At 33.2% G+C, this 22811-nt stretch overlaps 1 protein-coding gene across 1 annotated transcript in view; it reads left to right on the top strand.

The window, feature by feature from the left end:
* The window catches only part of LOC123675511 (suppressor of lurcher protein 1), a 230051-nt gene that overhangs the window by 87317 nt on the left and 119923 nt on the right, over positions 1-22811 (top strand). The window contains exon 4 of the mRNA XM_045610872.1: positions 9895-10109. Within this exon, the coding sequence (XP_045466828.1) occupies positions 9895-10109 (215 nt within the window). The remainder of the gene's footprint in view (positions 1-9894; positions 10110-22811) is intronic.

Raw genomic sequence — 22811 nt, 5'->3', positions numbered from 1 at the left:
CAAGAGAATCCCTGAATTTCTCCAGAATTTCTAAAGTGAACAGTTATGTAGGCGTTTTTTATTTTCAGGAGTGGAATCGACTAATGGCTTCTTGGATGTGCTTCCTGAAAAGTTGTGAACATAAACTGGAAATGCTTCATCCTTTTTTCTCTTGCATCTTAAAGTTATGAGCGGTGGTGAAGGATACTGATGGTTATGGCAAAACAGGGACAAACATTTGAATTAAACTAATAAAAACTTTATTCTGGATTGTTTTTAAGATTCAGATTGAAGATGAGACATTTTTTACTTGGTGTTCTCCGCAGAAAAGTAAATAGGCGAACCTCTGTAGTAGGCAAATGTCTCTAATCAAATCATACACTACCTATGCTCCTAATCTGAATGAATACCCTGCCTATGACACCACGCTTCTTCGTTTTTATAAAAATCAGCTATTCAAAGTTACACTCGATCTTGTAACATTATTTTCTTCCAAGAAGATGTAGGATCTCAATTATTGATTCCTGTAAATAGTTCACAAATGGTCACCAATATGAGAATTTATAACTTCTTTATAATGCCGTAGCCATGTAGTTATAAATTGATTTACAATGGAACCAATTTCTATTGTAAATTGTTGTTAGAGGTTTGTTAAGGAAATACTCGAAAACGAACATGCGTAGCACATATCTGGCATAAGAGTACTACGTGCAAGACACCCTTAGATCGAGAATATTCCATGGTGAAATACACCTAAAAAAGTAAAAGTAGATAGGGAGGTATATGGTACTTTTCAAATAACCAAGAAACCAGCAAACGCAAACTCATTGTGGGTTTGATCAAATAAGTATTGGAGATGATTTTGACGAGAATATCATTTCTGTTTTTAATTTGGTTTATTTTGGGATCCACCACATATTTCGAATAACGATCAACGAGTAAAATGGTTCATCAAAGTGACAGCTGGCGTATTAGTCGTTCGTTGGATACTTGTTTTTTTTATGTTTACAAAAACGCTGAGAGTAAAGACGATAACAAGGAATCATATAAAATTGAGAGTCCTAGCAAAAAATGATTTCTCTATTTGTCGAAATATTATAGCCTCAAACTCAAGGAGGAACATAGAATTTCAATCATTGCTTCCTATCGATTCAAGTTATAATTCCTGCGAGAATTCCCCGAGGTATTCACTCTCTTTAGTTTAATCCCAAGTTTGTCGATCTTGGCGATAAGAGCCTGGGACGTAAACTTATCATCGTGTACATGGAAGAAGGAAGATTTCCGAAGTTTTCGGACCATTTTCTCTACCACGATTTATGTGACATAATCTGCCTTCTGAGATTTCTTTTTCTTTTTTTTTTTTGTAGAGACATGCAATTCTAGAATTCATCTAACCAATAAAATCAAATTTCATTCTAGTAATGATAAATTTTCGAACATTCTGAAAATGTTTCTTTTTTGAATAATAGAAGAATCAAGGTTAGTATCTACTTTCTACATATTATCACACGAAATTAGCTGAGGATTCTGTAACAACGTAATAGATAGTCGCTTGACGTACGTTTGATGTTCTCTACCGTCGCATCAGGTTATAGAAACCACAAACGTGCGCTTGATTAATTTACTTATTCCTAGACGAGCGCATCAAGAACATTGGCGTAGTGCGTGTGTGACACCATAAGCCTTTGGTCTGTATAGAGTACATATTTATTTTCGCAATGATATGTCGTCACGGATAGCGAATTTGAGATGCCAACTCTAAGCATTTTGAGAGTGACGTTGTCACTCTCCATTTAAATTTCAGAATTCTAATGCACCGACAAGCCACAAGGTGTCCAAAAATGTATCTATTTATATTTCAGCTGACAAATTATTCCTACATTTACTGACATCGGCCATTATATTATAACTCCTGATAATAGGTTCCAAAAAATTTTTTTTTCAATTCCCACCACTTCATAATTGATATATGTGTTAACGAAGTCCCTTATTTGATTTTAACAGAGAGCATCTCGAAAAATATATGTGAGAGTTAGAGGAAAATCTTATATCTTTTCGAGAGATTCGAGAAATTCAAAAACGTTTTTTTCAGTAATTCTTATGGTTTATACGATACTTAACCCTTTGTGTCCTAGTGTGTCCACTGTGGGGACACAAGTTAATAATGTTTTTCTCAGACGCCTAATGCGCTCACCGTATAGCCACATATTGCTTAGTTCGCGTAAATACCGTATCTACACATAGGAGCGCGAACTACATCGCTGATCCATACGGAAACGCATTGGATGTAAACTAATACCCACGATTGTGTACTAGCTATATGAAGCAGCTATTTTATCGTGTTTCGAAGTGAAAAAAAAACATGGAAGGTAGGTTTTTTCTTGGGAAATATATAAAAACCTATAATAAATTGTCATGTTCGTGAGCTAATGTGAATATCATCTAATAATAATTTTATTTTTCGCGTGAATGTCGGTGGTCTCGTCTTGGGGACACAAGGCAAATGGTAACTTTTTCATTTTTTTTTTCAGAAAAAACATTATTCTTATTTCGTGATTTGGAAGAGTTGAATTCTCAGTTATTCTCTCTTCTAGAAGAAATACCATCTGGGAACAACTCGGAGGTTGATGATTGTTCTGATGATGAGTTACTTCGAGGGAATGATGTGGAAATTGGGAATGACTTGATTGACATAAATTCTCTCGATATCGTTTATGCGGACGATCTTTCAGAAATTGAAAATTGTGTTGTACATCATTCCAATAATTCAATGAATGTAGCTGCAGATCAAGATTTATGTAGCAGCGAAGATGAAATTGATTTGAATACTGTCAAGCTAAAAATTTTACGGAATAATACGATTTGGACAACTGAAAACTCTTACTGCCCACAAAATAAAAAAAAATTCAACGAATCATATGGACTGTTTAAATTTTTTTTTCAGAATTTCATACGAAGTAGATTTTTGTATTAGGTTTCATTAAAAATAATATGATTTACATTGTGTAAAATTTCTTCATTGCCTAGTCTCCACAATGAGGACACTTCCTAAAGCAAAAATCCCTTGTCCGAAAACTCAAAAACATGTTTATTCACTTTATTCAATCATACTTGAATACCTACTATTATTTGATTTTCAACAGAAAAATATGGATAAAATTAATTCCGGTCACAAAGGGTTATAACAGATCATGGAAATCTCTCTGTGAGGGACGGTCCTTATTCTTTTTCCTTTGTTTTATGAACAATATCCCTCCTTACCCTATCCACATGTTATTGCTTCTGGGCTCGGATGTCACGCAGGTAGCTATAGCTTCCCACGTGGTGATGTTGGTTGTTGCCCGAAAGCCCATTGGGTCTTCCTGCTAAAACCACAAATGGACGGCTGGCTTCTATTGTTGTTCGTTGTTTTCTTCAAGTGTTGCTCATCCTAACACTTTTTCACCGTACTGATGAGGGTCGAAAGCCCGAAACAGGTGTCTACGTTTAGTACTTCTCTGTGAGGGAATGTCCTTATTATTTTTCCTTTGTTTTATGAAGAATTCCCGTCGTTAGCCTTTCCACATAATAGACATCAATTCTCCTCAAAGAGATATAGAGGAGAGTTGGTGTTTTTCAAAAGGGACACACTATATTTTTCACCGCAATTATTTAGCCGCAGAGTTATCGGTTTTTCTAAAATGATATCCGTTTCAAAGACACTGCATTTTTTGAATCTTTCTTGAAATGAAACACTTTGCACCTAAGTATTTTCTATTCATTTCAAAAATGATATCATTTTGTGAAATTTCCAAATAATTTCATTAGCTTTGTGAGTTCTTCGAATCAAATTCTAATAGAATTACAGGCGTGCTGAGTGAATAGGTTAATTTTTCATTTTTCCCATCAATTCGAATGATATTGAAGTTTTTCTATAAATTTGATCACATTGCGTCAAACTAAAAAAATGTTTGATGGAATGAAGACGCAATATCTTATTTTCAAAAATAATAATCTTAGCTCAAAAAAGAATATGATAAAAATGCAAGAAAAATCTTTCACTTGATTCACACGAGAAGTATGTTAACATGAAGGTTTCTGACGTTCAACCATGTTCCTCCCCAATTTTTCTGACAGGCTTTTAGCAATATATCACCTGTAAGTCGTCGACGAAAATGATTGGGCTCAAGCGGTATGCATGCAAATATGATATATCGACAGATTTGGGCATAATTGAGAGATGAAATTGAAGGATGTCATGATGCTTCGAATATGCCGATCAATCATCGGTTGTCTTTATGAAACATAATGTTACATCTAACGGTTCAGTGTGATGAGTTAGGATCTCCCTGCTCCTTTGTTATCTATTCAATCGAACAAAAATTTAATTTCTAAGGAAATAACGAAGAGAAAAATGATTTCTTCGATATCAGGTGAAGAACCGAATAGACCTTGAATTTTCCAATTTTGTCGATTTTGTTATTAAGTTTGTGATGCGTTCTTGTACACACCTGATAAATTTTGTCAATATAATTAATATATTCATAATTCATCCATTTGAGATCATTATCACTACATTCATTTAGAAAACGTGTCTTGGACATGTGGTTCAGTGAACAGTGTGCACCTATGGGATAAGTTTTCAGATCCTATAAACTATTTATTTCTTATTTCCACCATTGGTTTTTGTTTCCTATTTTTTCTTCTTCAGAGTACCTGCTTGTACTTTTTTTTACATGAAGCAGAATAATACTCAATTGCTATTTTTTGCTTCAGGGTTTGTGTAGGAGAACGGAGGTTTCACACCCATCTGAACTCTGCCCTGTGATTGAAATTATTTAATTTTATTTTCATATGTGAATCAACTATTTCTTTTAATTATCAATAAAGGCTTACCATTATTATATAATTTTATTCTTCATTGATGAATTCGATTCTATCGAGTGTATTTTTTATGAAGTGTGGATCTTGAAGCTGCTATCAAAACGAAATTTCAAACGAAGCTTGGAATAGCTATTTTTATATACACTAAAAACGTACCTTATCGAGGTCAATGTTACCACTACTCCACCCTCTTCATTATGTTGCCCCTAGCTCGAAAAATTGCAACCCAATTAATAATGGTGGGTCGACTAGGGACTGCTTCATGCCGGCCTATGTTAAAATGAATACGAAAATCTGCTTGAGCTGCTTGAATCACAGTTTCTGAGATCCACGGCTCCATGGTGACTGAAACCCAAAATTGCCGTTTTTTCGAAAAAAAATTAAGACTTCTCTCACTACGTCATGTTTCAAAATTTTTAAGTACCGTTCAAATAAAAATGTTTTTCATGGTCACATTTTATATCAAAAGATTTGCCAATGCGAACATCCATACAGATGAGAATTTTTTGTAAATTTTGAATTTTTGTGGTTTTGAATGTTTCTTATAAAAACTGATTGCGGTTAAATGCCTTCACCGCAAAATATTACTTCTCTAGCCACAAAAATAATTAGAATCATATTTCATGATTCATTTATAATGAAAATTATAGGCATCAGTTCAACTCTGTGCAATTTCATATTGCATCAACAAGAGACAAGTTCACATAGAAAAAAAATTAGATTAGTATAACTAGGTATGAATAAAATAAATTAATAGAGAGGAAGTACTACTCGAAGATAGTAAAAACCATATTTTTCTGGTCATATTGATACTCGTATTACTAAGAAATCAAATCCACACAACAAACCAAACATATTTCTATCTATTGAGTTCTGTCGCTTCAATCAATGCCAAAGAGACTCCGTCATTTTTCAGCTCCGACGCAGTATGGATAAGATATCTTCTGGAAACGTGGAGACAGGCATGTTAATCCATCATTGACGCCATTCATGTCAATCTATCTTCAAGGGTCATTTCAGCTTCCCCTTTTTCAACCTCGTTTCTGAATAGACCACTTTGTTGCCTCGGCGTATGGTATGAATTATAATGTCGATCGATAACTGAAACTTTCGAATTGCCTGTGATGTGAAGTTGACAGTTTTTGTGATGGTTCTAATCGAAATAAAGTTGTTCATTTATGAAATAACTTTTATTCCATTCAGATTAATTGAGCTACTTTACCTGGGTTTTGCTTGTGTTGGAACTGCCTTGATGAGGACCTGATGATATTTATTGTTCTACTTTCATTCAACCATGCATTGATTTTCCTTGAACATAAGGATTTATCAACGATGTTTACTATAGGTTTGGAAAATATCAATATTCAGTCTCTGCCACAACTCTATGGTTTTCTTAATAATAAGACCTCAAAACCTTTCATTTCTTCTCGATTGTACATACAAGGTCGTAAACACACTTGAGTGATTATTCAGGAACAAGTTGACTATATAATGAGCTCAAACCACGGATTTTACAACAGCATACAAGAATCTTATGGTGAGAGGGCAGTAGAGCTGATGAAGTTGTGGCAGAGATTGAATGGGAAGTTGACACATTACAGAAATCACAAAAAGTTTTTATTGTAATTGCTCTTAGGATGTTCATAAAAGTAAACAAAACGTCGGCCTTTACATAATTGGTTTTCTTCATAATTAGTCCTTAAAACCTGTCCTTTCTTCTCGATATCCAAAACTATCCTGTTTGATAGCAACTTCATCATTTATAAGAATTTCAAATCTTGTTTCGGTGATCACAACTAGATATTCTTTTTTTTTAAACTTACATGATTTTGAAAATTTAATATGGTTCAATTTTCCGGATCAGGTCAGCAACAAGAAAATTATTAAATCATGGCTCAATGAAATTAATGTCATAGAAAGAGTGTTTCAATATTGCTCTAGTTATTGTCCCTCCTTTTCGATTCTAACTTTACCATTTTCATGGCAAATACCTTACCTATCTAAAAGGAAATATATATTAATATGGGTGAATTGGAATAACGCCAGATAATTATATTGTTCACTGCTAGATGAGTTTGCTGTTTTTCAACACCATAATATTTTATTTTGTAATTTTTATTGATTCACAACAAGCTTTATCTGTATCGTATGTAGTCTGTTTTCAAATACCTACCCAAAATTCGATCAGAATAGTGAATAGAGTAGCATTAAATTCTAACGAATCCATCGAAATTGGAATTAAACGAAAAATTAGAGATAAATTCGAAGAGATGTAACAGAATTGAATTCGGCAGCCCCAAAGCGAGATTACGCGAATCCGTTTCAAATCAATAACACCAGGAATATGAAAAATGTAGCTTGAATATATCGAATTTATTCAAGGAATGAGAGACCGAGGAATAATATCTTCATGAATAATTCATGTTCTCGTATTGATGCTAAGGTATTTGAAATGCTCTTTCAAAGGTTCAAATTTTGTCTGTCGCTCCTCCGCCTATCTATCTCTCTCTCTCTCTCGTTTCATGCTGACCTGTGACACTATAATATAGATGTGTTCTGCACAGTTGCTTTTATTCATGAGGTAGCACTAGAAGTTGGGAAATAGACTTGTTTGTTTCTAGCAAACGAGGCATAGATTTGTAGTTTGAAAAAGAAGTATTCCATTGATTTCAGTATATTGCATCTCCAATTGTAGATATATTGGGAAAATCCTTCGTTCTTGATTTTTTCATTTTTACTTTCGATTTTTGAAAGCTGGTCCTCATCACAGAAACTTCTTACTCAATTAGATATACGTAGGGTTTAAGTCAATGGCAGGGACAAATTTCGGAGGGTGATTCGTTTTAAAAAAATAATAGGTGTTGAATGTTGCTATTGCGCATTAATCCACATGCAATTGAGAATTTTATGTTCCTCATTCAGTATACTGGAAATGCTCTCTTCTCTTCGAAAGAAAATTGGTACGCCACTGAGCTATTTCAAGCTGAAAATCATTTTTGAATTTCTTGTTCAATCTATCATGTCATGCCTTTTTCTGTATGGGACGAAGTTCTTATGCGAAATATAAAACATATTGATACGTATTTTCATTTCCTAAATACATGATCACTAATCAGATAGTTCTTGAAAATCTATTGAGGTTAAGATGTTTTCCTTGCATGAAAACGTCGCCCAATTCGACAAAAAGGCATGAGAAATTTTTTGTCGAAAATTGAACAAGCAATTTGAAAATGATTTTTAGCTCAAATAATCTCAGTGGTGTACCATTTCTTTCTTTCAAAAAATTCAGAGCATTAAATGAATAATCAGTTTTTAAGACAAACTTCAAAGTATGAACCATCTCCCAAAAAAAGTAATAAAGCAAACTATTGTTATTTATTATGAAGAAACGCTACCTTGTGGCACTTATTCACCAACACCCGGTATACAGTATTCTCTGAGCTAGCATGATGAAATCGAACGTTTCAGATACTAATATCGAAAACTAGAAATGAAAATAAACTGACGAGTAATGAAAACAGTCATTGTAAATATTTTAGTTTTTTTCAGACCAATTCATCAAATTAATTGAGTTTTTATATTTGAATAATTGGATTCTCTATCTAAATACATTGTGGCGACAAATTTTATAACTACTACATGCATTCTAATGTATCTTTTTAGTTGTAAAAACATTATTCTTACCAAAAACAAGCCATGTGGCGAAAATTCCTCCTCTAAAGGCAAGTTACCCTAATGGATGCTGTCAGTTAGTGTTCTCTGGTGTTCTACAAAGCTAATTCATCTTGAAGCACTCCAGGAGTATATCGCCTTATATTGTCTCCACTTCATACACTTGCTTATCAAGTTGCTGTGAAAATATCTTGATTGACTCAATTATCAATCTACATATTTCACAATCTATCCGTGAGGTTTTACTGAAATTTCATTTCATTTTTCCAGTATATTTTGTTTGAATGAATAAAAAAATCACAAAACCAGAACGAACCATATTTGAAAAATAGCTTTGCTATTTTTATCAGTGTCGTTTGTTCAACTCAAATTGCTGAAAATAATTATAGTTTGAGTTTCAAGGTGAGTTCGGATATCGAATGCCGTTTTAAAAATTGTTCTGATTGATTTATTCCAAAACTGCTGATTTGATCACAATGAAAATTTGAATTTGGATGTAGAATACAAATGGTGCCTAATCAGAACCATAAAAAATCCAAGATGAAACGAAAAAAAAAATACGCATGAGATCGAAATTATTAAGATTATGGGTGCCTTGGTTACCGAGATACAAGGTGAATCCTGAATTTTGCTCATTTCCTTCCGAAGTTATACAAGCGAACCACCCAATATATTTTCTTCATATTTGACACACATCTTTTTTATTTAGAGCTTGACGAAGATCACAAGGAATCTCCGGATTTCCAAAAATTATGAAACGATTGTATCCTTAAAAAACACCATGCATATAGACATTTTGACAATCCGTTTTTAGATTTGGGAAGAGCACACAGAACTGAATGAAGTCGGGTTTAAAATTTCTGCACAGACAATTCTCAACTTGAACGTTGAGTTTTCGAGAAATTGGATATCATACAGTAGTTACAAGACACTTCTGGTAATGAATTATTGAACAGTTGAGCTGAAGTGTTTTTATTTTATAAGTAACAGAAAAAAGTTAAAAGCGGTTCGCTCATTCAGAACAGATTACACTTATTTTTGAAATTTCATACATCTACTTATTTCTTCTGAGAAATTATAAAACATATCACACCATATTAAAACGCTCAATATCTCTTGATTCATTCCTGCACTTTTTTATCTCAAGTGTAATATAATGAAATATGAGAACGAACAAAAACCTTACACTATCCTTCAAAAGTCTCCAGAACGATTAATACTGCTTTGCTCTCATGACAAACATGAAAGTTGTTGAGAGCAATAATAAATCAAGTTTGCAGAATCTTCGCCCCAACTTGTCACGCTCGTTAGTTCGATGCATGCCCCCTAAAGCATTACTGCACTGCACCAGCCACTCAACACTTTTTCCCTCTGTTTCAGATGCATGCAGGGAGATTATTTGAAAGTTTTCCTACACTTGGAGAGTGGTGACGTGAACGAGTATACCCCTTGGGAGAGGTTACTATGCGGTCGACTGGCCGACATCCCTACAATAATGTATTCCTCGGGTCCTGGATTAGTGCTCGAATTTCATACCGGACCACGCTCCGTGAATGCAACCGGATTCTCAGGGACATTCAGATTCATCGATAAGAGTGAGTGCTTTTTGTGTAATGAGATTCCGGTATGGTTGGAATACCTGATGCCCTCTCGAGATTTTTACTGCTCTCTGACGGATGAGAGGGTGGATTCACATTTGAATTTCGGTCCGTAGTGCAGGGTTCTTGGGTATCCGTTTGGAATTTTATTCCGGTTTGGATTTCGGAATCGTCCCAGGACGTTTTGCTAATTGTGTAGTATTTATGCATTGACCATTAAACTCCTGAATGATTATCAAAGGTGCAAAGGAGAACTTAAAAGTCGTTAATTTTGGCAAGGATAGAATAAACGAATTTGGATGATTTAAATTGATTCATCATGGTTAAGTAGTAATAATTTATGTAAGGAAAAGTTTCTTTTCATTGAAAATGTTTTGGTTTTGGTAAGATGAAGGTACTGGAAATCAATTCCAATAATTTCTCATGTTCTTTCTCATTCAAATATGGTTATACCTATTCAGTTTCTTTCTATGAACATCGAGTGATGAAAACTTGAAAAAATCTAATGCGCATTCGCCATTTTGTTACCAATTGCTTTTTCGTTTCATTACTTCACTTTGAAGTTTATCCCATAGAAAAACACTGATGTCAAATCAGGAATTTTTTGGTGCCAGTCTATTCAAGCGCTAATTATGTTTTGAGAGACCACAAAACTCTTTACAAGGTGTTCCACAATGGACGCCATGCTCTGTTACCCAAGGTTACCAAGGAAATTTAATATTCCTTGAACATTTTTGAGCTAAATAAATGAATTCATCAGAATAAAATTTTGAAAGTGAATACTAAAAGAACGGAGGCAACTACTGACATTTTGATAATCATTAAAAATTTTACTGAGTTTCTGAAATGAGGCAATTCATTGATGACTTATTCAAACTTTATTATCGGACTTATTTTAAATGATAGCTTTCTTTTTTCATTTATCTAACAAAGTATTACAAACAAAGGGCAATACCTCACTAGTCAGTATACAGGGTGGTCCAGATTTTAGTGCAATAACTTTGGCATCGCATAGAACAACTTTTTTCATGAAAAAAAGTTCATATAAACATACCTATATCCTAACAAGACTCCCTTTCGAGATACTGGGTGTTGAAGTTTGAGGAAAAAAAAATCAGTTTTTTACTTATAACTCTATTCTTATTAGATTCAATGTTTTAATTTATTGTTATTGAAGTCTAGACACTATAATGTTTGAAATTAAGTGCGTAGAATCCTTCCAGGAATACCCCCCTCTTGGACGTTTTGCTGTCCGTGACATGAGGCAAACAGTTGCTGTAGGTGTCATCAAAAGCATTTGCTTGAAAGATGCAGGAGCTGGCAAAGTCACAAAAGCCGCAGAAAAAGCAACAATGAAGAAGTAGTTCAGTTCTTATGAAAATTTTTAAAATATTTCATACTACATTTTGCAATAAAACTGGAGTTATTTTATATGTAATGACTTTTGTGATCTAGCTTTTTTTTGACTCTCCAAATTAAAATCTAATAAAGTAACTGTCTCCTGTAAAAATTATCTACTGACGTAGATATAGGGGAGCGATGATAATTTGTAGAGGTCGGAAAATATTTTAGCGAGAAAGATCATTGTCGTGATCCCCAATATGCGAATTTTCAACACGAAATTATGAATAGATTTCCATAAACGTCTCATCATCATTCATGAAATGTAAAATTTGATCATTCAAACATCGAAGATCAGTATCTTTCTGTGTTTTCACAGATTACTTCACACAGTTAGGAATTTTGGTTTTTACTCATTTGAAGTTCGTCGATAACTCTTGAAGTATTCATTTTAGGTTTGCGTAGTAACTCCCACTATGTTTGTACGTAGAATCGACTGAAATAATGAAAAATATAGGTTCTGATTCGAAGATCTTGAGTTTTGATGAATTTGAGTTGCCCAAGTTCATGGTTTACTCATAAACACCCTATTAATTTTTGAGTCAAACTATAAATAGACTAATAATACTACGTATTCGCAGAATCGAAGATAATAAAGTATTTTTCGGAAAAAACTTTGCCTGTAGAAATATTCAATAAAATGTGAATCCTCGTCACCACCATTTTTTTCATAAAAATCCCATTAACTCATGAACCGTTGAGTTTTTGCCGAAGGTATGGCATATAGCTGAAATTATCATCAAAAAAGCTATCTAATGCTACAGTAATATACTAGGTTTACCATTTAAACTAAGGAAGTAATATTCAAGTTGTAAAAGTTCGAAAATATTTTAGGGAAAAAGATCATTCTCAAATTCCAATTTGCGAATTTTCAGCACTAAATTATGATTTGTTTTCCATAAACGTCTAATAGTGCATCACCGTGAATCACCCCGTATATTTCGAACGTGGAATCGCAACCTGACAATATTAAGTTTTTTGGGTGGAAAATCAATTGAATATGAAGATTTTTTATTCTAATGATAATATAGAAGGTCCTAGATCAAAATTTTTCCGCAAAATCCTGCTGCTTCTAAAAATACAGCACACGTCAAAGGAATTCAAATTTCATTCTTATTGAGCGGCGTTGGACACTACATTCAACCGAATGGATGACCGCTCTATTTTAAATACCCACACACATCAGGGTTCTTAACATCACATCAGTTCACTCCACGTCTTTTTGAAGTCCAAGTATATTCAATACGACCTCCGACGACCATTCCTCATGAAACGCACTCTCTACTACCTTCGAAACCCTTCGGAGCGTGGTTCAAAGTTCAGAGTACACATCAGACCAGAGAATGCCAGATAAGTTCAAGGGAGAGAATGAGATAAAACCATTCGAAAACGGGTTCGAATTATGCTGAGTAGAGCACACGTCTAGCGCGATACAATGAGCGCAATAAATGTTCGAATAGGAGTTTTTGTGTGCGGCCTCCAAGCACTGCTCTTCCACGATAAAGGAATAATTCCGAACAGGAAGTGCTTCTGAACAAGTATTGCATGCTAGGCGAATGCCTAAACCGAATAAATTAGTAGGCGGAGCCATTTACATGGAACTGTTGTACGCGAATTGGTTTGTAGTAATTCATTGAACTAATGGATTATACATTATTCACAAACAACGTGTCTTCCACCTGACACACGTGAAGGATGTGTACAAAGGCACGAACCAATTTTCTTCATCTAGGTGATGCGGCTTTGTTGAGACTATCTTGAAGTCTCTCAAGATTGGATTTTATGTTGGGTCGAGTGACAATCTAATTACAACGTAGGTTTACATTTTTCATACGCGAGTGTCATCTTAAATCTGTTGTTGGGAAGGTTCTTTACTGATATATTCGTCTCATTATCAATATTTTGATATGTCATTTTGGGTTTTTGAAATCCATGGGTGTTACAGATAAAAGATTTCTCTGCATGAGGGTGAAAAATAAATATTTTCTATTTCTACTAGTAGAGAATGTGGATGAAGAGTATGCTTACAGTTTCTAATCCCAAATATCAAGATCAATTTCATAATTAGAGAATATTAAGGGTTTGATTATTATATCGAAATGAGACCTAACGATAGCGACCATAAACGATTCTTTATCAAATATTCATTAAGCAGGGAAATGCATCAATCAACCTATTGGCATGAATACCATAAGTATTATTTCAACTCTTATTTCCAAGTTGCTTGGAACAACTATTCCAGAGGAATATACAGCTAACTGTTTTCCTTTGTCTTCAACCTCTCTCTTAGATGATTTTGGAGCTTATCTTTCAAATGTGAAAAAACATGGTGGCTGTGAATCTAATTCGATCACTGACATCACGTAACGTATTCTTATTGGAAAAAAAATCTTGATTAACAACTGAATAATCTATTTTCTGTGAATATTGATGGTACACTCTTCACGATTTCACAAGGTCATTATAATGACAACTCTTTACATTACTAAGACTTATTGATTGAAGTTTAAGATCTCCTTGAATGATCGCGGAATAGTTATTTATAATACAAGTGCAGAAGGCATTGGTATTCTTCCACGAGTTCAAAATTCAAAAACGAGCCACGAAGTGGCGAGTTTTGGAATGAACGAGTGGTAGAATGAGCCGTCTGTACGAGTATTATACATTATTTTCTCTAATTCATTGCATTTTCATTGAAATTAATGAAATATTTCCATAAATATAATTAAGTGATTTTTGCATTGAAAAATGTTGGTTGGCAGAACTGATTTCTTTAAGGCAAATTGATGAATTGACAGATAAAGCCGTGGCGGAAAGTTCGGAGTACCAACATGGAATAATAAAATATAACCATGAAAACTGTGCGTTTCTGATATATTCTCGCACGATTTTGTTCTACAAGATGTGGAAGAATGAACGGAATAACCACAGAATTAGAGAAACTTTTTACTTCTAAATTCTCAATAAAACAATCTATTACTTTGAAGATCTGCTCCTGAATCTGCCTGAAACTGATGAGCCAGAAGCAATGATGAGATTTATGCTAAAAAGCTATCTTATATCTTTTCTATTTTTAACGAAAAATCGCTCATGGACGATACAACGAGAACGCAGCTGCTAATATTGCCGAATAATTTGGGCCATATTTTGTCCCTCGATGCCGCCAGAAGTTACAAAAATTCCCGTGGAAATTTTCAAGAGCAAATTGCAATGTTCGGCTTTCCTATATAATCCAGCTTGTTCAATAATTAGTTTCATTGAACCTGTGGAAGATAATGGAAGTGTGTTTCAATAATTTACTTTTTTGGGAATATTTTTTTCATCACCAAATTCCTTTAGAAATTTGAAAATTAATGACTTCGTTCTTGGTAAATATTTTAGATTTCTCTGGATTGTACCCTTTCGATTATTTTCTCTATATCTCTCTAGATTTATCTAGACTAGAGTGTTTCAGTCTGTCCAATAATTAGTGTCATTAAATGACAAGAGGGCACAGCAAAAAAGCTATTTATAGATCACAATCCAGTTCTCTGAACTCTTACAAACTTCAGAGAGATCTCAGAGGGGCCTAGAAAAGTTCAAAAAGAAAACAATTAATATTTCTGAAATTTCAATCTTATTCCATAAATAATCCTTACTAATTAATATACATAATATATATAATTGAAGTATAATAGAGCATTCATAAATTTATGCTGTGATTTGTAGATTTGTAATTTTTTTCAAAAAAGTAAAGGAATTTTATATCAATTCGTATTCCTAATTTAAGATATATTTTTCAGAATACTAGCAGATATTCTTCAATAAAAGTTACCAGCCCTAGAGTAATCAATTAACAAGCCTGTAACTGAGAGACCGCACGTCTATAGTAACAAAGTTTGTACGAACACAAAGGGCATAAGCTTTAAAAGTTTTGAGGGTTCCACAGAGACATAAAAGGGTCTACATAAAGAACATTCATCATGTTCGTTTCCCTTTTATTTTATTGTTGTCGGAATGTTGTGGCATATTACTTTCGATGAAACTCTTTAGAATTAGTAGTGAAAATTTGGTTCATACAGGATGAGGCAATAGTGCTCAATCGGTTGATAACTCCTGTGAATTTTGGGCTAGAAGAATGATCGAAATGTTGATGGAATCGACAGTACTCAACGCATAAGTTTTAATTATTTTTGACTCTACAGGCTGGTCCGCAAGTGGTGAAACACGATACCGCCTTGAACCTTGTTTTTTTGAATGCGTATGCCCATTTTTATATCATATCTATAATATCCATGAAATTCTGATTACATATAACTGTGGAACTTTTTGAGTGGCCCACTTTCTCTGAAAAATTTCATTGTTATAATTGCTTGAACTAAATGTCATATCTTGAAAACCTTTCCAGAAAATTGTACGATTTATTTTTCGGTAGATTCCCGAAAAATTTTCAAATTTTCTGCAAATTCACTGATCACTCTATAGGTGATCTGAAATACAATGCAATTTTTATGAAATGACTTTTAAAAAATGTCAATAAGTCCATTTTTTCAAATAGTATACCATAATTTTTTTTGCTTGTTATATAGCCTAATGAGTAGTCTCCATTTCTTGTCTTGATATATTGTGTCTAAGATTATTTATTTTCAAAATGCTTCGCATTCCATATTTTGAACTGGGATTGGGAGTATACATTGCACGCATAGAATTTCGAAGGTAAAAAAATTACTCAACATCTAATTATTCACTAATAATATCAATTAGAGATGAACCAAATCAGGAAAATCATCAATGGCATGCCATTCGAAAAAATGGACTTATTGGCATTTTTTAAACGTCAATTTTTTTTGAATTGCAGTGTCTTTCGGTTCGGACCACCTATAGAGTGATATGTAAATTTGCAGGAGACTTAAAAACTTTTCGGGAATTAAAAAAAAAATTACAGCTCATAAACATTAACGCATAATATCAACCAGAAGGGATCTTTTCACAATCATGTTGTCTGATTGTTTTCTGAAATTCCTTCTGAATTTTCTATGTACCGGATGACGCTATAAATGTGAAATTTGATTTTTGGAGATTTTTTTCTTGAATATATACGCAATATCCCAACATGATCTAATTTTTTTCGTGGTCAGTCAATTCTTTTTATTATTCATTTCGAATTTTCTATAATAATTTTTACAATGTGATCACATTGGAGTTTGATACGAATCTTGAAATCGTTATTTCAAAGAAATGCCCAAAGTCTCTACTCATCAATGTTGTGGTCAGGAAAGTATAACGTGATTTTTGTTTCAATATGATTCTCTAATTTTTATGATTCTCTTTGTGCGATCAACATGAAATTCCGCATGGAGCTTGAAATTGTTTTTTTACATCCAAATGCAACTTTTTATTCCAAACGAGTTTCTAATTCTAAAGTTAGCAGCAAAACTAAATTTCGATTGGCCTCGTTTTTGCAAACCTTAATCGGCTCATGCTCATTATTTATTACACGAGTAATATTATGGGGAAAAGAAGGATAAACCCTAGAGTGAAGTTATCACTAGGTCACACATTCTGAAATTCATTTCAATGAATCCTTTGTCTGAAATTATTCGGTCAAAAAAAATTCCACCTTCGAAACAACTTATAAAAAACACTACCAATATAGAAGCTGTGAAAAATCAATTCGAATCGACTTAAAAAAAAGGATCATTCCGAAATATCCGTTTCAATTCTTGTAGGTACTAAATCTAATCCCTCTCCTCTCCGTTTCCGGATGGAATATTAATCCAGGCCCTGGGAGAAAAAGGAACTGCGGAAATATATCTGCATTCGGGGATTAACAAAAATTCGGAATTTAGTCGAGACGTGTCCGCATAAATTCTAATCAAATATATGAGCTTGGTGTGTGCGGGTCCACATTTTTTCGAATCGGATCGCGGAACCCCATCACGTCCTAGAGGTTTGAAACTAATAAATTTTCACTTCACACCCGTGTAATAAAAACGTTCTCTTTCGGCACGGACAGGCAAAAATGCAACACAATCACAATATCCGAGTCACGATTTTCTCACATGCCCGACTATCAGCGGAAAGGGGGCCTTTTCAAAGATTTCTTATTGAAACTCATCGATTATTCGTGTGTTTCTTCCCTTTTCAATGGGATTATTGAGGAAGCTGAGGTTTGAGGGTTCGCCTTTTTATTCCGCACGCGATGGTGGGGAAGATGTAGCAAACATCGATAGGAGCCAGTGGCTTTGTTCGGAATTAGGGAATTCGAGGGAAATTCTAGGTTTTATAAATTGCGGACCTTCATCCTAACTGATATGTAGGAAGGAGCAGCTGCTAGTAGATTGGAGTTTACTCGGAATACTGTCGATCCTGGAAATATCGTTCGTCATGATCGGTTGAACACGCTATTAAATGGTATTTCAACTTTTCTCTTCTATACTTCTCTGTGCAATTCTTTTCGGATGTTACTGACGCGAATTCGAGAATGAACTAATGCTACAATGAGTCCCAAATATTTCTGTCTACATTAACTAATCTTTCGAACAATTTTTTTTTAGAAGATGGAAAAGTACACTGAGAGAAATCCATTTTTTTATTAATAAAGCACTTATTTGGAGGTTATTCATTCACAACTATTACAGCAGATTTATATTAAATATATTCATTAATAGTTAAATTACAGATTCAAAAAAGTTTATTAATGGAGATTGAAATATTTTTTTTACAAGGTATTTGGTAATATTTAATATATTTCGGTTATAAATAATTCATATGAACTTACGTTATCTCCAAAAATAACATAAATTCATTATCAACAAATTTTCAACTGGTAGTTAACGAACATTTGCTATTTATGAATAAACTCTTACAAGAGTTAAATAATTCATTCACTCAGAATATAGGATTTATCAATAATTAACAAACTAACATAATTCTAGCGATTCAATCTGTGGAAAAGGACACATCCTTCAAAGAGAAGCGCATCTCCTTGAAGGATTTGTCCTTGAACTTTTTCTTTGATTTGAATTTCCTTTTTAAACATAAAATCTGTGTTACTATGGGCTTATCGAACGCTGCTTAGCACATCTGTACTGAATTTTAGGTTTAGATCGTTTGTACCAGCTTAGTTATTAGGGATGTTGGCAGAACAGTGGTTAGAGAGAACAGATGCGATTAAGATGACCCGGATACCATCAATATGAACTCTAAAAACATTACCTAGTTTGGCAAACGGTTCTTCTCAGACTCTAAAAATCGGATAATAGAAACAACCGAAATAATTATCTAAGAAATACGCAAACCATTACTGAATTGAAATATTATTTTATTACATATAAATAAGGTTTATTAATTTTTACTCAATGATATATTAACTTCAACTATATTCATTTCCTTCAAATGGATATTTCTTCAGCATTATTAATATAAGTTATGCGTGAATAAATGAAATGTAATAATAAATGATGATTTTTGGTGGTATTTCAAATGAATTATTTATTTCCATAAAACTAATATTTGTTTGTCCATATATCCAATAAATGATTCATTAACTATAATGCATTTTCGTTTATATCAAATAAACACTTCTCTCAGTGTATATAAAAATCATAGATTGAGGATTTTCCAATGAAAGTTTTCATTTCTGAATCAATGGATTTTCATTTCATTTTAAAGAAGAATATATGCCATTACCGATGAAAACGGCTTCAGTCAAATGGCCGCCACGGCAACGGTTGCAACACCATGCATATTTTTTCAAGGAATGGTTCACCATTCTTGTAGTAAATTTTAAGAATTTCAATGCGTTGTTGAATCGTGTATCGTAGCGTGTATTTTCAGTAATAGCGTAGTTGTCGAATGTCAAAAGATGACAGCTTTAATAGTGACAGCTGTCCAGATTGCTGGCTATTAAAATGAAACCTCTCATTGAAAAACTTTTTATATACCACTCATTTACTGGTATCTAAGGTGCTATTGGAGCATGAATGAGTGAGCGCTCAAAAGTTCATTACATCACGTCAGTGACTTCCTCAATTCGACTTTTCACTTCACTAATTTGAACCAACTGCGAAATTTTGACCATTTTTGTACCGACTTTTAACAATTTCAATGAATTGTTGAAGCGTTCATCGTTCTATTTTCAATAATGACATAGTTTTCACTAGTCAAATGTCAAAATTTGACAGCTTCTTGAGTGTCAGCTGCCAGAGAGAGGTCTACTCAAAATGAAACATTGGAAAACCCTTATACATTATTGAAAAGTTCGATTTTTTTCTCTTTTTGATGTTCATATATGTTTATACAGCGTGAGTCTCAAAGTAAGTCTCAGATTTCTCCCATTTTATCAGATCGGGCTAAGATAAAATAAAGATATGCATTTAATGGTTTCACTATGGACTAATACAATCCTGTCCTTTCGATGTTTACACCACCAAGATAACATAGAACTCATTCATTGTGAACGTATAAGTTATATGAATTATATTATTTATTTGGATGAACGCTGCTAGAGCTAGATGTACTAATAATAATTCTGAGCTTGCAGTAGATATCATTTTGCATATCATTATACCTAAACCTACGAGTGGTGTACTTGCACAAACGAATGTGATCACATTATAACTCAGTTCGTTTGCCTCAAAGTAAAATAAGGATGAATACATTAATTTTCATTGAGGAACAGTAGCCGAAATCTTTCGACAATGATGTTTTTAATAATGGCATAAAATGTTAACAATTCATTCTGATTACAGTATTTTATTCTCTGTATAAGTATCTAGTGCTATTTCCGAAAAATAATTTCATATCAATTGATATAATGATATACAGTCAAAATGCATATAAAATGAGGTTTTAGTGATCTATAGTGATGGAAGCTAAAAATTTTTATTCGAAAAAATAATGAGTAGTTCTATAGCAGTCGTCAAAAAATCTTAATTCGCATGATCCTCGTAAGAAGGACTATGACTTTGATCAAAAAAAAAAAAGTGCAGCAAAATCGGCTGATATGTGTTCAAGGCATATCTTTGCTCAAGGGACGATCAATAGCTTGAGTATAATTTGTGGAGTATTTATTTCATATCTGTTAAACTTGAAAATCTTCGAAATTTCACGTTTTGATAGAACAGAAGTGTCCTAATAGGGACATCGGATTGTATCAAATTGGTTTTTGTATTTATTTCTGATAGTTTTATGAATTGATGATGCTATAACTTGAAAGTAAAAAAATATTTTAATTGGAGAAAATGTTCTCACTAAATTCATTCCATTTTGAATAATCATGTTCAAGCTACAAACAATAAAAATAATATTTTTGGGAGAAATTTAACAGCCTGTATCTTTTGACAAGAGCCGACTCCGAAAAAATAATATGTGAATAAAGTGTGTCATACTACGAAAGGAATCTATTATTGAATTCAATGTACAACTTTAAGATTCACCCTTTATATAGGCACAAAATCATGGGAAAAAACATTCTATATTCAAATTCGTTTACTCCGGTTGAAAATTTTATGGATTATTCAACGAATTCTCTGCAGTAAATATACTTAATCATTTATATTTTTCATTGTAATGTTCATCTCGTAAAATGAATTCATAACGGTATGTTCCTTCGCCATTTTGCAACACCCCTTTATTTTGTATCTGGAAACTGTCAGAAATCTTTGATCCTAATCAAAAAAATAGAATATAATTCTTTCATCCATCCTTGATGAGTTTGCAAAGCTCAAATCCAAACTAACGTTTCAAATGGGGTGGAAATGAATGTCTTTTTTATTCTTTGAAATTCTTCATAATTTTAATTCTCAATTCTTAATCTCTGTTTGATCTCAAAAATATCTTTTGTATCAATATAAAATATTGTATGGAATATCCATTACACAAATTAACTTTTATAGCTCAATTCGGAAGAAGACGATTCATTTTTAATGGCCTAGGGAAGCTGTATTTCAGGATAATTACGAGTCGAGAGTATACAGACGAAATTTGGACTCGTTATCGGTTCTTGAATCATTATTAAAGGGAAAAAGAAGTTAAACGAGAACCTGAAGCTGTTTCGATGATGCTCATGGTTTATTCACTGGATACCGTTAAGAGCAGCTCCAAATGGCTGTTTACGTCAATTCTGATCATATCTAGATATGTTTTCTCTCTCTTTCGAGGGAGATTAATTCGAATGATCTCAAATCTCCTATCTAAGAAACGCCTTCTACAACTTTTCATTTCATGAACCAATATTTTAATAAGCAGATAACTCCTCATTTATATCTGTTCCGTTTTTGAAGGTGGTTCACTATTATTTATTATTTGAATGAAACCCACTACAAATTTAACATGACAGTTTATTATCTCTCTAAATCTTCAATTATATTCCAAATCGAAAGATTTTTCAAAAAAAAGTGATTCATGAAATGAAAAATGAAATTATAACATTGTCGAAATCAATCCTGTGGACGTAAGATTACTGAAACTGTCCGTTAGCCAGTAAGGTATAAATGAGAAAGTGATGGAGAACGAGGTTGCAAAGCTAATCATATAAACAGCAAATTGGAATAGCATATTTAAAATTTACAACTTAGAAAGCAATACTGCTAGAACCTTGCGGTGAGAAATATCATACTAATTGCAATCATAACATTAGACGTTTGAACATTTATAATTTTGAGTAGTCGATTCGTGTGAGTTTATTGCCTTACAGATTTATGGTTAAGTGATTATTGTACCTAATGTCATTCAAATAGCTTCCATTGTTTGTAGACGGTGGAATCAAAAAGAGTGATGGAGAGTAAATACTAAATCTTCAAACTTGAATGGAACCAAACAAAAATGAAAAAATAAATATACTCCAATATAAACCTTATCCTTACCATCAGCAAATCGATACATCATTTTCAAAATATGTGCCCCAAATTTCTCTTTTCAACAATAATAATGGAATACAATCATACTCAATCAACCTGACAAGTGACATGCCATGAGAACAGAATTAATATATGCTTTCAATCCACTCATTCAGTAAAATCAGCTTGAGAAAGCGGAAACGCAGATAAAAATAATTAATGGAGGATTGGAAAGTTTAATTTCTCTCTTTTGTCATATACAATTATATTATTTCAGTAGCCTCATTCAAAAATATGTAAATCTACAACATTTTCAATTCTGCGGTATTGTCGGTTTTAGTTACAACTTCGATATTTCAAATTGTACACCCTGAATATGATATTTTTTCGGTTTGACGTTGCCTTTTAATCATCTTGAATTCTATAACAAATATTTCATGAAGAAATGTTCAGTTCAAATGGAAAACAACAAATAACA

The sequence above is a fragment of the Harmonia axyridis genome, chromosome 3 (assembly GCF_914767665.1).
Source record: "Harmonia axyridis chromosome 3, icHarAxyr1.1, whole genome shotgun sequence".
Taxonomy (NCBI): domain Eukaryota; kingdom Metazoa; phylum Arthropoda; class Insecta; order Coleoptera; family Coccinellidae; genus Harmonia; species Harmonia axyridis.
The sequence above is the reverse complement of the archived record's forward strand: the minus strand, read 5'-3'. Positions and strand labels throughout refer to the sequence as shown.